Source organism: Phymastichus coffea, unplaced genomic scaffold (assembly GCF_024137745.1).
Source record: "Phymastichus coffea isolate CEN01 unplaced genomic scaffold, Cenicafe_Pcof_1.1 PCOF00093, whole genome shotgun sequence".
Taxonomy (NCBI): domain Eukaryota; kingdom Metazoa; phylum Arthropoda; class Insecta; order Hymenoptera; family Eulophidae; genus Phymastichus; species Phymastichus coffea.
This window is the reverse complement of record NW_026706904.1, coordinates 193,583-208,316: the sequence shown is the minus strand read 5'-3', so window position 1 is coordinate 208,316 and position 14,734 is coordinate 193,583. Positions and strand designations below refer to the sequence as shown.

Below are 14,734 nucleotides of genomic sequence, written 5' to 3'. Positions count from 1 at the left end.
ACGTGTTTTTCTCATTAAACATTTCAATATTCAAATGCAATATGAAATGTTTTACTTTCTTTATAGAATTTCGAGATAAAAGTTCAAAACCCTAGAATTTACACAGAAGTCGTTGGCAAACCTTCTCTCTGAAATGCGCGTATCTCATCAAAGAAGGCGAACTATTTTCTGCTCACAGAAGCAAAAATGGCTGCAATTGCGTTACTTCGCCGTGCAATTACACAAAAAATTTTAAATGCCGCTAGAAATTATTCCAGCAATCCACTTCAACACATTGACCCAGTGCAAGCTCGTAAGTCTATAACAAATACTACTACAAAAATAAGAATTATTATTTTTAAATTCATTTGTTATAATGTTTTATTACATTATTTTGACTAAAATCGTAGTATTATATAATAAATTTGAATGTATTCATTTTTATAGATATATGTACATCTAAATATAAATATATAAAATAAGATAAATTACTTTGCATTGTAAGTAATTGAATTAAAGCCATATGTTTTACATTCAATCGTACTCCATGTTTACAGTATCTACTGCTAATACTATGGTAATATCTACTATTGATTATCAACAATAGTAACTCAACTGTTAAAATTTTATTTTATGTGAAAAAAGAATGATTTTCAACAAAACAATTAAATATATTCTTTAATGATTCTTTAATTTATAAATATAGGTCAAAACTTGTATTAAGTAAAGCATTTGTCATTTTAATCAACAAAAAAGTTAAATTTATATATCTTTTAGAAAAAGCTTTCAAAATGTGGAAAACTCTGTCTCTAACTGTTGTTCCTGTGGCATTGACTCTTGGATTTTTGAATGTTTATCTGAATGAACATGAAGAAGAACCACCAGAATTTATCCCTTATGAGCACTTAAGGATTCGTACCAAGGTAAAGTACAATACAATGTATTAAAAGAAATGTTTCTATTAAAATGGAATCTAATTATTATTAATTTTATTTCAGAGTTTTCCATGGGGTGATGGACAGCACAGTTTCTTCCACAACTCACGTGTAAATCCATTACCCACAGGATATGAGAATTAAGATACCTTAGCTAAAATACTAAACTAATAATCGTTATAAATTGAAAGCATTACTTTTACTTAAGTAGCAAAGAAATAAATCTGTAAAAAGTTTTCATTTTATTTCACTGAAGTATTCCTTTACAAGTAGATTAAAACTAAATAGTGTAACTTAAATTAGGAGAAGAAAATAAATAAGATTTCAAGTCAATTAAAAAAATTTATTCTAATACAAACTTTGAAACAAAACTTATAGTTTTCTCTATCATGACTAGTTTTTAATTTAAAAGGCATATTCAAAACATAATTTTTTATTATAATCTTTTTGTTTTAAATATTTAAGTAAATATAAAAGGTTTAAATACTAATTTTTATTTAAATAAGGTAACAAATACTGTAACATGAGTATCAAAAATAAATAAAACATGTCGAGATCCCTCTGTTACAGTACTCATACAATAGTTTAACATTTACATTTAAGTAAAACATAAATTAAGAAACGCTATGCTCAGATTACCAACTCTTACTATATTCTTTCTTCTACTGCATATCCTAACAGTTTTCTGAATAATACGTTGCAATAAACATTTCTTACATAATTGTTCATTTTTCTCAGATTCACTATTTTGTTAATATCATATTTTTTTGAAAATGTTTCGATATGGATGAACGTTTGTATGGATGGATCTTGATTTTCATTTCCTTGCTGCTTCAGGTAAACTCTCGTTTGGAACAGACTGAACATGTTGAATATTGGTTGAATTCTGAAAACTATTATCAAATAATTATTACATGCAATATGAAAATGTTGTAATAGTGACCACACAGTTGCATACAGTTCAGTTTAAAATTATTTGAAAGCTTAATTTTCACTCTCAATAGTAAAATAATGCATGATGTAATATTTGTTAGAATTCTTTGTTTTGGTAACAAAATGTTATTTATTAATTTATTTTACTTTTTTCCGTACCTATTATTAACAATGTCAATTACAGGAATGCTGTCTGTTATAACATTTTGCTGTAAAATTGTAGGTGAACTTCTTTGAATATGATTTTGATTCTTAGATTGAATATTTGATTGTTCAACTCTATTGTTTTCAATAAAATACTGATTTATTTTTAAGATTTCTTTATAAATTTTTAATTGATATTCAAGTACATCTTTCTGTGAACAACTCATTCCAATGTCAGTCTGTTTTAACTGTGCTCCTAGCTCCAATGTCAGAGGCTGCTGGTTTTCAGAGTGAGATTTGAATATTCCATTTATTTTTAAGATTTGGAAAAGTCTGAACATTTTTTCTAATAAATTTCTATCATGAACTTGTGTGTAAATTGAACCCATAATTGCTTTTATAATATTACTATAATTTATATTCTTAGTCAGTTTCTTAAACGATTCAATACATTGGGCTAAAATCAGTATTTTTTCCTGTATATTCCATGTTTCTTCAGTTAATGTTTGCCTGTAACATAGCACTTCAATGTGTTTCCGGATTATATTGATATTTATGTTCTCCAGTATTGCTAACGTTTCTATTATTTTTTTCAGTAATTTCAACTTATAAAGTTGTATTTTCTTACTAATAGTTGGTATTTTATCAGAAGAAAGTATTGTATATGGAGGTGGCAAAACGATATTCATTATTGGTGGCAGTTTTAGATTAAAAACTGTTTTATTGCAAAATGAAGGAGTAGCATGTGCATCAAACATTCCTGGGAATATAGAAGATGCCAATACAACTTGTTTATCTGTTGTAGTCTCCAGTGTAGAAGCCATACAACACATATTTACTGACGCCTGAAGTGATTTGGCTGGCATAGATTGATTCATACACATAACTGACAGTGATGGTGGAGGAATACATGCATTTAAAAGATTGTTTGGAGGAGACACATTTACAAGTAAACTTGATTGTCCTTGGAATGTCTTTACACTATAGTCTTTATTCTGCTGAATGTCTTCTGGTACTTTTGATGGAGAATTTTCAGATAAAACGTTTGAATTCAAAGTCGTTCTTTCTGGACATAGATTTGATTCTTTCTGCAACATTTCGTTTAAGTTCTTGACTTTGATGACTCCATGAGAACTTTTGTCCGATGTTTTATCAGCTATAACGTCCACTTCATCATCAAAATTAATATTCAAAGCTTTTAACAAGTCGTAATTATTTTCAGAATTTGGTCCAGTCAGTAGTGAAACTTTAACTAATGAAGACGCTGATGGCACTTCAACATTTAAACAATTTTGTTCATTTGTAACTTTTAAATCATCACGTTTTTTTCCGAAATCGACTTTCAACATGTTTTCTAAAGTAGAACATAAAGTTTCCTCTTCATCATTATTTTCAAATGCTATAGAATTTTCTGCCTTTCTATCTTCTGGAGCTATAATTTCTCTGGTTAAATTAAACTTTTCCAAAATTTCTGGATTATTAAAATCGGTATCGACATTCGTACTAGACGGAATAGTCGATTTAACATTCAATGTAGAGTTTACTGGTTTATTTATGTTTAAAACTTGGTCATTGTGCTCATTACTTACAAAAATATTCCTCGCAGGAGTTGTAGAAGAATTGTTTAATGTGGATGAAAGTAACGATTTTATATCTATAACAGGAATTTCTTTGTCTGATTTATCTAAAGAATTCATTATTGTAGCACTTAGTACAGTTTGTAAATGTTCCGATACATTACTTGAATCATTTTCATGTGAACTTGGCATTGACAATGAAACTGGTGAAACTTCTGAAACTGTTGATTGATTTTCTAAAGTGATATCCATGTTGGGAACATTAGATGTTTCACTGACTTGCACATTGAAATCATTATTAATATTTGATATATTTAGTTCATCATCTTTTAAACAATTGGACTCATTACTGATATTCTCACGATCAATAATATCATCACCCTCTTTATCGATATCGATAAAGTTCTTCAAGTTTGATTGCATAGCATCATCATTTATAATTTTCGAAAATGGCTTCTGTGGTTTTTGGTAATGTTTTATTTCAGACACACTCAATATACATTCAGAATCTAATTTTAAAGATTGGTTAGCCTTTTCCAATGAACTTGATATACAGTTGCTATCAACAGTGTCCACAATAACTTGATTTTCATATTTTTCATCATCAAAACTGGAATTATACTCATTGTTGTTATATTTTAAATGAGTATTTATTCCGTGGATTGATGTATGAAAATCAAGATCTCCTTCTTCCAATTCATTTTGCAAGTCTCTAACATCTATATCTCTTTTATTTTGAAGAGATAATGAACTTGAAGTGTTAATGTCGCTTATTTTTTGAGTTTTAAAAGAATCTAAACCACTTTCTTTGTGTTTTATGTAATCTACTATTTGGTCCTCTGTAAAAAGAATTTATTTTCTATAAAAGTTAATATATTTTACAACAACTCATCACCAAGGCAGACATCAATTTCTTACCTTTTAATGAAGAATGTTCTGAATTTGCAAAACTAATTGAAACATTGATAAAATTTTCATCTTTTTCATCATGAAAAGTGGGTTTTGATATAATCTCGTTAACAATATAGCAATATGAATCTCTTGTATCATTAAAAATTACTGAAAATTGATTTTCTTTGACCAAATTAGATTCAGATTCTAATACATTGTTAGACTCAACATATTTTTCATTATTAATTAATGCTTGACTATTTTGTACATCTGAATAGTCATTATGTTGATGATGTTTAATATTTTCTAAGGAATTACTTTGAAAATCTAATTTATTTGAAGATTTACTAGTAGTTATTTTACCTTGATTTTTTGAAGAAGTTATTTCCTGTGTCAAATTTTTTTTCTTATTCAATGAAATTTTAATGTTCTTATTTTTTTTATGAGTAGCATCGGTTTGCATATCTCTTTCATCAAAAATCAGCTGCTGTTGCTGATCTTCACTGTTACTCAATTCGGTTGAATTTAGTGGTAAAAGTTGTAAATTCTTGATACAGCTTTTATTTACAGCAACACTTCTTGACTGCTCTTCTTCCAATGACTGCAATGTTGTTAATTCTAAATTATCTATTTGACCATCTTGTTGCAAATGTCTTATTTCATCCGTTTGATATTTATTGCAGTCGTAGTTCATGGCAGTTATTTTTTCTACTTTATTGCTAGTGTTTTTCTGGGATAAACTTTCCAGTTTTTTATTTAGTCTATCTACTTTCTTTGTGTAAAGATTGTTCAAATCAGAATTTACCTGCATTTCTGAATCTTCATTCAAGTTTATTTGATCATTCCAAATTTCAGTGCATGTTTCATCAGAACTGTTTGAATCTTTTTGGAGAATGCAATAATTGTGATCAATTTCAATGTTTGAATCTTGAGATGGTGAAGTGTTTAATAGGTTGGACACTTTATCTACCATAAATAAACAAAAGTCTGAATAACATTCAGATGAGTTTTCATTTGACCAATTTTTATTAACATTTTCCAAGCGTGATACATACTTTTCATTCAATTTTGTATATTTTTCATTTAAATTGTATGTATTTAAAAGGCAATCTTGACGCAAAATTTGCAAGATAGATGAATTTTGTTTTTCAGATTTGTTGCAAGTAATGTCATTGTTATTATTGTTCAAATAACACATATTTTCACTTTGTGGTCCTAAAAATTCGGTACAACTATTTGTTGGTAGCTCTGTTGCATTTAAAGATTCTTTAATCTTATCATTGAATAATAATCTATCATTATAATTGGTTATATTATCCATAGTTTGTTCATTTTCTATGGTAAAGTTTGTTAGCTTTCTTCTTTTATTTAGGTTGCTTATATAGTCATTATATTCTGAAACAATTGTACTATCTACAGTTATATTTCTTTTCTTTACTCTTTTTTGTAAGTTTATACTCAACTTTCTCACATCAAATTGTATTTTTTGAGGTAGAGGCCTATTAACTAAATCATCTAGATCTAATTCTGGAACTTGTTTTTTGATATAAGTCCTTTTAGGCAAAACTTTATTACCAGAATCACAAACTTTGTTTTTTGATGATTCCACAAATTTTTGTTTATCATGTACAGGTTCTATAAAATGAACATTCTTTTCCTTGTGATGCCAATGATCATATCTGAAAAATTAAACGGAAATTTAAAAAATAAAATAAAAATACAAATAAAATACTTAAGCATTTAATATTTCTTTTAAATCTTTAAGATAAAAATATTATACATAAATAATTGAATAGCACATTTGGATACATTAATATAATTATGTGTAAATCATGTATTGCAACGACCCTATAATTATTTTACTTTGCTGAAAAATAAATTATATCCTAATATATTGAAAAAATTGACATCTTTAGCAATTTTAAATAATTAATTTGAAATAACTAATAAATATCCTATTAAATAAATTTTTATTTACAAAAATATTTTGCCTTGATTTTCTATTTTGAGGGCGTGAAATATTTACATTGTAGCAAAATAGCTTATAATAGCGTCACAGGTACCTATTTCGCCAGAAGTTGATGTTCTTTTGGATGCACTCGATTCGAAGAAATTCGATAATCGAGAGCTCTTGAAAATTTGTTACGAAAAAATTTAGGCAGTTGTGGATGGTAGTGTAATTCTTGAGATAATTGTAAAAAAAAACAAGCGCAGAAAAATTGCTAAACAGGATCGGTTGATGATGATTCCTCGTGCTCGACTTAGTAATGACGCACGACGATGTACGGGCCAGCTGGAGAACTTTTCCGTCAGGTTTCGATTTCTTCCTTACTTTTTTTTTTCTGTTCCTTGAAAATGTTTCGAATACCGGTGATGGTACTCGCTCAACGACCGCTTTGCAATTGTCACTTTGGCTTTCATCGTTCACAACATCATTATTTTCTTTCCGCCGCTTATCCACTTTGCACGTATAAGGCTCATTCATATAGTTATAAAATCGTTCGTTGTACCCCCTCTTTCGCTTCTGTGTGGTATTTATCGCCACAGGAATATTTGCGCGATGCGCCGTCTCTTCGGTCTCTGGTTGCACTTTGCTAATTTCGCAATGTGCAACGTCGTCGGCTTTGTCGCAAACCCATATTTCATGCGCGTCAATTAGCGTTTCGAGTTGCATTGTCGTTGGTGTTTTGTTACTGCTGACACTCGACCGATCAGTCTTATGAGCCATACATAAATTTGTTGGCTCTGTATTGCCGAACCCGACACTTTCCTCAGCTTGTTTCAGATCGGTAACTTGCGCACCCGATGATGAATCTCCCATTGACAGTTGCATGGCAACGAACATGATATCCGATTCCTCGTCGTCGGAATCATCGATTATTACCTCGTCCAGCACCTGCTGCGTTAAATTCTTATCGAATGGAATGTGCGATTTTTGTGCTGATTCCTTATTCGGGACTGTAGGCTCTTCCTCGTCGCTATCAAGAATGATGCACTCGACATCGGCACCATCGGATCCCGATACTAGTTCTCTTGATTCATTTGGAACGACTGAATTTTTTACAACATTATTGAGACCAATTATACAGTCAACATCAGCATCATAGAGCCTAGGCTCCTTCTTAATGAAATCCTCGGTGTCGATATCAATGCACTCTATATAGGTTTCATCGGATGTCGGGATTGGCGGCACCTCCAATTCCTCGTCCATCTCGTAAACGACCCTATTTTCGTTTTCGTCCTCGTCGGTTAGACGCAGCATGGAAACTTTTTTATCGACATACCCGACCTCTTGCTCTTGGTTGATTTCAAGCATCGGTCTATCTTCGATTGTGTTAAAGACCGTAGAAAATTCTTTTGGTGACATCGAATCGCTACTTTCGCATTGTTTCCAGTAGCCGTTTGCTCGGTCGTCACCCGCGGACACTTGTATATTTGTTTCAACTATGTGAGCTTCTTCGGGAGTCATGAGCAAATCATCATCGTTAGTGTCTAGGAGTTCAGCTAACTGATTCTTCACCTCTACGACAGCACGTTGCACATTACACTCGTGCGGAATTATCTCGATATAGCTGCGTTTTATCGCCCTGCTCTCCCACTCGCTAACATCGATCACTAAAATAGCACAAGTCTCTTCTTCTTGTAATACTCTATCGTTTTCTACTAGCGTAGGAACCCAATTTAACGCGTACTTCCAGTTTTTTGATCTCGAGTTTAACTTTCGACAAGCTTCCAAACCCCTTGGATCGCGAGCATTTGGAATCCTAGACGGCTTAATGTATTGTGATCTTGTGGGCGGCACAATAACGCGACGAAGTCTATACGGTTCGATAGACATCGTGAACAAAGGTTGATCTTCGCGCGAGCACTTGATTTCTTCGTATTTTTTATAACTGCGCGAACGACGAGGATCATTTTCACGTGGAAACTCGCGTAACGGAAGAATTGTGGCTCGCGAGGAAAAACAATCAACGTTCGAAATCCTGTGCAGATCACGTGCGTAGTCGCTATAGCGGTTCATATTTCTTTTTTTTTCTCTCGTGCTACGTACTACCAGTGACCGAGGATCTTGCACTCACGATCCTTCAACTCTTCTTTAGTTTCATACATGTTTGTAAATAACCTCGCTCACAATACGTCAAGAAAAAGATTGTACATTCTTCATCGAAACTGTAAATTGAATATTATTCCTTTTCCTTTCACTATAGTTTGAAAAATAACTCAAAACACTCAAAAATAAATCTCTCAGTAAAACACACACACATACATTCATGCACAAGCGTACCGTTCAAACGCACTCGCAACAGCTCGCAAACAACTGAATAACAGCGCTTATAGTGCTGCAACTGCCGGCTTGTCGCCGAACTGAACCGAGCGTTGGTGAGAGCAGAACTAAATGCTCACCGCTCTGGCCGCCGAAAAGGAACTGCCAAGAGGGAAAGAATGAGATAAAGCAGCTGTTGAAGAAGGCAAAGACGGCACATTGAATATGTATGTTCATAGTACGGAAGGGTAATCCTACCGTCAATGTACTTCACTTGAAATCGATTAAAAAATCGATTTTTATTTAAATCATTATTGTTGTACATATACAATTTCTGGCTAAAATATAATTCATCACTAACTTTTTTATTCGTGTAATATTAATTTTTATGATAGTTGTAATTTTTAAATAAAAAAATTAAATATTTCATGTGAAATAGCATTATAATTTACAATAATAAAAATATAGTACTCAATTATACTCTATTTAATGAAGTTTCTTTTATTTGATAAAAAAATCAATCAATTTATTGTTCAATAGCATAAAAAGCATAGTTTCTGGCGGTGGTTCAAAGACCGTTCACTTTTTTTTTATATATTATCGCGCATATTTCGGGAACGGTTAAACTGATTTTAATGGAAGTTGAGCTTATTAGAAACGGTATATTAGCAAAATAGTTCCATTTCATTAATGGTTAGATTAAAGCATAACTTCGCGAATAATTGTAAAACTCAAGATGTTCATATCGGCCATTTTTTGGAAATATAACTTGTTTTGTAATGTACTTGTTAAGATTAGTGTGCACAAAATAAATAATGAATGTTTATCAAAATGAACTTGGATTTGCATGAGGTGTATTTATCTCGTGATAGTAATATAATGTCAACAACAAAGCGATAAACTTTCAAAGGCAATCAAAATAAACATTTCAAGAATGCCATCATAACGCTTTTATATAACATGCTTAAAATCTTGTGTTACACACGTCGTATTGAAAAATAAAGTTAGTTACATGGGTGAAACATTTATTTTAGCTTCGTGTGACTTCTCTCGGACGCAAAAGCACGCGAGGCTGAAATTATTTTCTTTAATAATAATAATAATAATAATAAAAATAATAATAATAGTAGTAGTAGTAGTAGTATTTGTATATTACTATTATATAACACTTTGTATATTACTGTACACTTTGTTAGTTTTTTTTTATTTGCTAACACAAATGCGGAAACCGCAATTGATTTATCATATTGTTATTGATGTGTGGAATCGATGCCGCAATGGTTAACCACTGCATATTTTTGACAATGTTATTTAGTTTTTGTTATCTTTATATATTATTTCAATTTGCTCATAAGGAAAAATTGATAAAATTGTTAAGAATACTTGAAAATAATTATTTTATTATCATCGAAAATTTTGTATTCAGAATTTGATCGCGTAACTTTTCGAATCAAATTTTTCACTATTCTTACATATTAAATATTATATACATTTATAAAATGCCTATTAATACAAAAGTTGTAACAAACTTACTCTTATGTCATTTAATCGGAGCAATGATAAAGAACCAAAGTTTCCAATCAGCGATGAAGAGATATTGGAAAAAATAATAAGACAACATGCAGAAAATTCTTGTTATACACTCAAATGCAGAATAAGTATATAAATTACCAACCCCGTTTTTACCTCCTAAATTACCGCATGAGCGGCTAAAAAAGAAACGTGTCCAAGATTTTTTGATACTGTACATGTATGCAAAGTTTGCAAAGTTTAAATAAAATTGGCGATGGACAACTCTCTGCCTTTCCTTGTCAGTGATAAGACAGGTAACACGGAAGGGTCGCAGAGAAGACTTGACCTACTTGGACGACAATTTTATCAGGAGTTAGTCAGAAGTCGACTGAAGAGATTCGATTGAGTATGCATGACTCGTTTTTGTTGTTTCGAATGCATATTGACTATTTTCATGCTTTAGATTATTTGTTCTATATTGAGTTTAATTTGTAATAACGCAATTTATTATCAGCTCACTTTGCGACAAGTGTATTTTATAATAAATTTTCTTTTATAGTCCCTTCGGAACATTACGCACTTTACATCCAGATTATAGTAATTGTAAGTACTGAATAATAGTAGATTATGAATTTAATCCAGGAAAGTATCAGTAAGGCCATAAAACGTGAAATTTGACAACCGTGAGAATTGAGGCATCGCTGCAATATTTTTTTTCACATGTTTATAGGCTTTTCAATTTCTCCGGCCGTGGTGAGTATTGACCCAGCGAGGCCAAAATTAGCATGTTACTGATCGGAAAATGCTACTTTCGGGCAGTTGGGCAAAAAATTTGATTATAAATTATGACAATTTCATATTTAAGTCTAAATAAAATCCAGTTTGAATCTTTTTATCATATATCGCGGATGAATTTCTTAAACGATGAATCGTACCGATTCTTACTTTCTTAAAATAAATAAATAGAAACCAAAACATACTTACATGTCATTTTTCTCAAGTATCACTCTTGGCTTCATGAGAATTTGAGCAACACATTTTTTCATGACGCTCTTATCCAAACCCATCGTTTTAAGACTAATTTTGATCTACAAAAAATTATAAGAAATAGTTTAAGTAAAAAGTATAAGAAAAAAATTAATGTAAAAGAGAACTTTTTACAATTATTTACAGCAAATCTCAAAAATATTTTATATAGCAAATTTCAAAGGCAAATTCTTTAATAAGGAAAAAAAAAGTTGGCATTTGGCTCCTTGCGAAAAAAGATTTTGTTAAAACCTTTTCGATTAAATTAACAATGTAAATGTTAAAAATATAATTTTTAATAAGAGCTGAATTTGTGATTTCCCGGCATAACAATTCAAATCAATTTTTGTAATGTTGACTTATTAGATTTTAATACAGGAATCAAATATGTAAGATCGGTACGTCACTTCCAAAGACTATATTAAAACGGTGATAATCATTGGCAATTTTAGTTCGATATTAATTTTAAGATTGATTTGCCGATCTTATAAATGTTTTCGATACTCCGTGCGCATTATTCTAATATCAAATACATGTAAGTAAAATTCAAGAAAAGATTACGTTTCAATGAAATATTAAGTTTGTGCTAATAATTTTAAGCATAACTTTAACAGATACTTATTATTAATTTCAAGCAGATAAAGAAAATAAATCACATCTGAATGAATTTGAATAGACATTTAAAAAATGATTGAATGCAAAAATAACGATGAAGTAATCTGTGCAATACAAAGACAAGTGAAATAAGAAGAATCTGTTCGTAACGCGTTAGAATTTTTAGAGCAAGTAAATTGTTACTTTTAATAATTTACATAGTTCTTAAAAGTATGCTAAATTTCATCTCAAAGGGGTTCTTACATAGATACACGTACGAGAGCTCTGTTTTATTATACTTTAAACAAAAAAAAAATTGAGTTTTTCAGGCAACCTTTTTTATGAGGGTGCCATAAATCGTCGGATTTTGTAATGACAACAAGCGTCGTAAACCATCGAGCGGCATATGTTGCACATATGTATTTGGGTCAGCATTCATACTGGCGATGAGTTGTTCAATTTTTATAAAGATAAAAATTTTACCGGTTTCGAGCAGAACGTGACATTTAAAATTTATAGCAGGGCTTTCTATTCTCATTTACAAGTTTCAACTTATTCGTCGAGAAAGAAATAAGACCCATAGCAGATTAAACTAACGTTTTTGAAACTTGAGATTTAACTGAGAAAATGAAATAATAAACGGTTTAAAATAAATACAACGTAAATAGAAACGTTCAATTTTATGTTACAAATTAAATAAATAAGTATCCTTTTTTCAATAGACGCCTGATCAAATTGCCCACGAGCTATCAAATATTTATACGAGTTTTAATTATATTACGTAGAACGTAAAAATTTTGAAAACAAAATATTGTGCATTTACAATTTCTCGTTGAAATCTATGTAAACTTTCAATAATATATTTTATACAATAATATTAGGTTGAATTGATTTTGAATTAATTTTCCGAATGTCAAACAGTTGCTTCTGTTCGATGATTTGTTTGAAATGGCCGTCGCTTTGTCACAAAACCCTTTTTCACAGTAATATTATGATAAAACCAAAATTTCATAAAATATTTCTCGCTCTAGCATTTAACTCTTACATACTTATTATAATGGTTACTTTATTGAAGAATATAATAAATTAGTATCTAAGAAAAATGTATAGATAAAAAAAACCTTAAATTATTGATCAAGTTATTGAAAAAAAGAGGTATTTACAAAACCGGATAACACATAATTTTTTCTAGTTGAAACCTGAAAATAGCACCTTTGCGCTTGTTTTTTACTGTAACTCTTATGAAGGAAAAATACTGTTCTTAATGATTCGAAAAGGTTTCTTATTAAATTAAATCTTGTTGGCCGATTTTTTAAAATATTTTTAAACTTCTTTTCTTAAAATTGTTAGAAAAAAAAATCACGTGAAAAAATAAATAAAATAACATTTCGATAATAGTACAAGAACATTTGGATGTGTACGCCTGAGACAAGTGAGAGTGAAGAAGCTACATAAAGCAGACATCATTTTCTCGCACATGTATATAACGTTATTTTTTGACAAGACGTGCGCGAGATGAGGTTCGAAACACACATGTGTGCGTTCTTGAGCGTGCGAAGTCACGAAAATTTTCATGCCTCAAATAATCATAAAATATTTCAAATCTATGCCCTCATGATTTAAAAAAATACATGAAATGCATAAAAGAAATAAACTAGAAATATAAAAAAGAAATGAAGCCACAGGTTATACCTTTTTTTTCAGAATTTTTATCCTAATTCTGTTTATACGCCTTTCTGTTTTGGCACGGAACATACAATAAACACATACGTAGCGGCAGTTCTTGAAGATAGGGTACTTCTTAGGATCTGTAAACTTGCCTTCCAAGCGCAAAACTTTGAGACGGCAATTGTGGTTAGAATTTTGAAAAGGATTATCACAATAAACATGAGTATTTTGATACTCCTGCTGACACTAATCACAAGCATCATAGCGCTCTATATACTCGCTAAAGTTGATAGCACGAGCAGCCCGAGTCTTGGTACTGTTGCGACGTAATACAAACTCTTTGAAATGACAGCAGGCCCAGACATCCATCTCTATGTTTAGAAAGGTCGGCGCATTATTCTTTACATCGCTATTCACTTCAGCCACAATCATATTCAACGCATATTTCATGTATATTTCCTCAGCTATAACAAGTTGTATTTTTAGTGCGCTTAACAGAGTCACACTGTAAAGAGAGCTAAGAACTTTATTGTACGATGTTTCCCTCGGAACGCTCAGTGAACGTGTGCGCATTCAGTCTGACGGAGCACTACACCTAGTCAACTGACCGGCCGGTACGTACCACGCGTGTTGCGCTGCTGCGTGGAAAGACAGCAGACGACTGTCACTGTTTCTTTCTTATTGGCTCAATATGCGTCTTATGTCGTTCACGTGCTAACGAATTGGATCATATCTTGTTTATTATTTTCCGAACGCTGTTACCGATGGGTTAAGATGATTTTCAATTCTCTAATCTTTATTTTCAAAAGATGTTGACTAATATGTTTTTTCTAAAAGCGACATTGATAAACTTCAAACTTTACTAAATAATCATTTTGAGCACGCTTTGGAATTTGATGAATATGAGTTCAAGTGAAATATTTAACAAGAGAAACGACGTTTAATGAGATTTGCATTCGTATGTGTATGGTTTCACATGAAAGCTAAAAATCGAAATATGAGGATAATTCAAACATTATTTTTGGATTTCAAGAAACAATATATATAAAGGAATTATTTATTATGCTTAAGACTTATTCTGATTACAGTTTGTAGTAACTTGATAAACAAGAGGTTATATGTGTGTATCGGATTCATTACGTAAAAATATATTCTCAGCCTTTTCTTTGTGTAAGTAGAAACCTGAATGCCGTTAAGATAAGCTTAGAAAT

General features: G+C 30.9%; 2 protein-coding genes across 4 annotated transcripts; one reads left to right on the top strand and one right to left on the bottom strand.

Annotated features, from left to right (window-relative positions):
- Nucleotides 1-135: 135 nt before the first annotated feature.
- On the top strand, nucleotides 136-1,150 carry LOC131669463 (cytochrome c oxidase subunit 6A1, mitochondrial-like). Its single transcript, XM_058944340.1, has 3 exons — nucleotides 136-292; nucleotides 757-902; nucleotides 978-1,150. The coding sequence occupies exons 1-3, from the start codon at nucleotides 187-189 to the stop codon at nucleotides 1,056-1,058; spliced, it is 333 nt and encodes a 110-aa protein (XP_058800323.1). The 5' UTR covers nucleotides 136-186; the 3' UTR covers nucleotides 1,059-1,150.
- Nucleotides 1,151-1,290: 140 nt separating this feature from the next.
- On the bottom strand, nucleotides 1,291-14,107 carry LOC131669462 (homeobox-like protein HDP1). 3 transcript variants are annotated; one of them, XM_058944339.1, is made up of 5 exons: nucleotides 13,548-14,107; nucleotides 11,220-11,323; nucleotides 4,487-6,138; nucleotides 2,007-4,407; nucleotides 1,291-1,800 (listed from the first exon to the last, which is right to left on the bottom strand). In XM_058944339.1, exons 1-5 carry the CDS (start codon nucleotides 13,608-13,610, stop codon nucleotides 1,563-1,565), a joined length of 4,458 nt encoding a protein of 1,485 aa, XP_058800322.1. In that variant the 5' UTR covers nucleotides 13,611-14,107; the 3' UTR covers nucleotides 1,291-1,562. The 3 variants fall into 3 exon arrangements, with proteins under 3 accessions (XP_058800322.1, XP_058800320.1, XP_058800321.1); XM_058944337.1 differs by lacking the exons at nucleotides 11,220-11,323; nucleotides 13,548-14,107 and adding an exon at nucleotides 6,523-8,825; XM_058944338.1 differs by lacking the exons at nucleotides 11,220-11,323; nucleotides 13,548-14,107 and adding an exon at nucleotides 6,523-8,825 and having other exon boundaries at nucleotides 1,590-1,807.
- Between the last annotated feature and the right edge of the window lie 627 nt (nucleotides 14,108-14,734).

Bases quoted from the DNA above. Each gene is read 5' to 3' on its own strand.
- LOC131669462 (XM_058944337.1), bottom strand. From the start codon at position 8,480: ATGAACCGCTATAGCGACTACGCACGTGATCTGCACAGGATTTCGAAC. The intron at 4,408-4,486 runs GTAAGAAATTGA...TTCTTTTTACAG, and splicing joins AGAACATTCTTCATTAAAAG to AGGACCAAATAGTAGATTAC. The intron at 1,801-2,006 runs GTACGGAAAAAA...AATAGTTTTCAG, and splicing joins ATTGACATTGTTAATAATAG to AATTCAACCAATATTCAACA.
- LOC131669463 (XM_058944340.1), top strand. From the start codon at position 187: ATGGCTGCAATTGCGTTACTTCGCCGTGCAATTACACAAAAAATTTTA. The intron at 293-756 runs GTAAGTCTATAA...TATATCTTTTAG, and splicing joins CATTGACCCAGTGCAAGCTC to AAAAAGCTTTCAAAATGTGG. The intron at 903-977 runs GTAAAGTACAAT...ATTTTATTTCAG, and splicing joins ACTTAAGGATTCGTACCAAG to AGTTTTCCATGGGGTGATGG.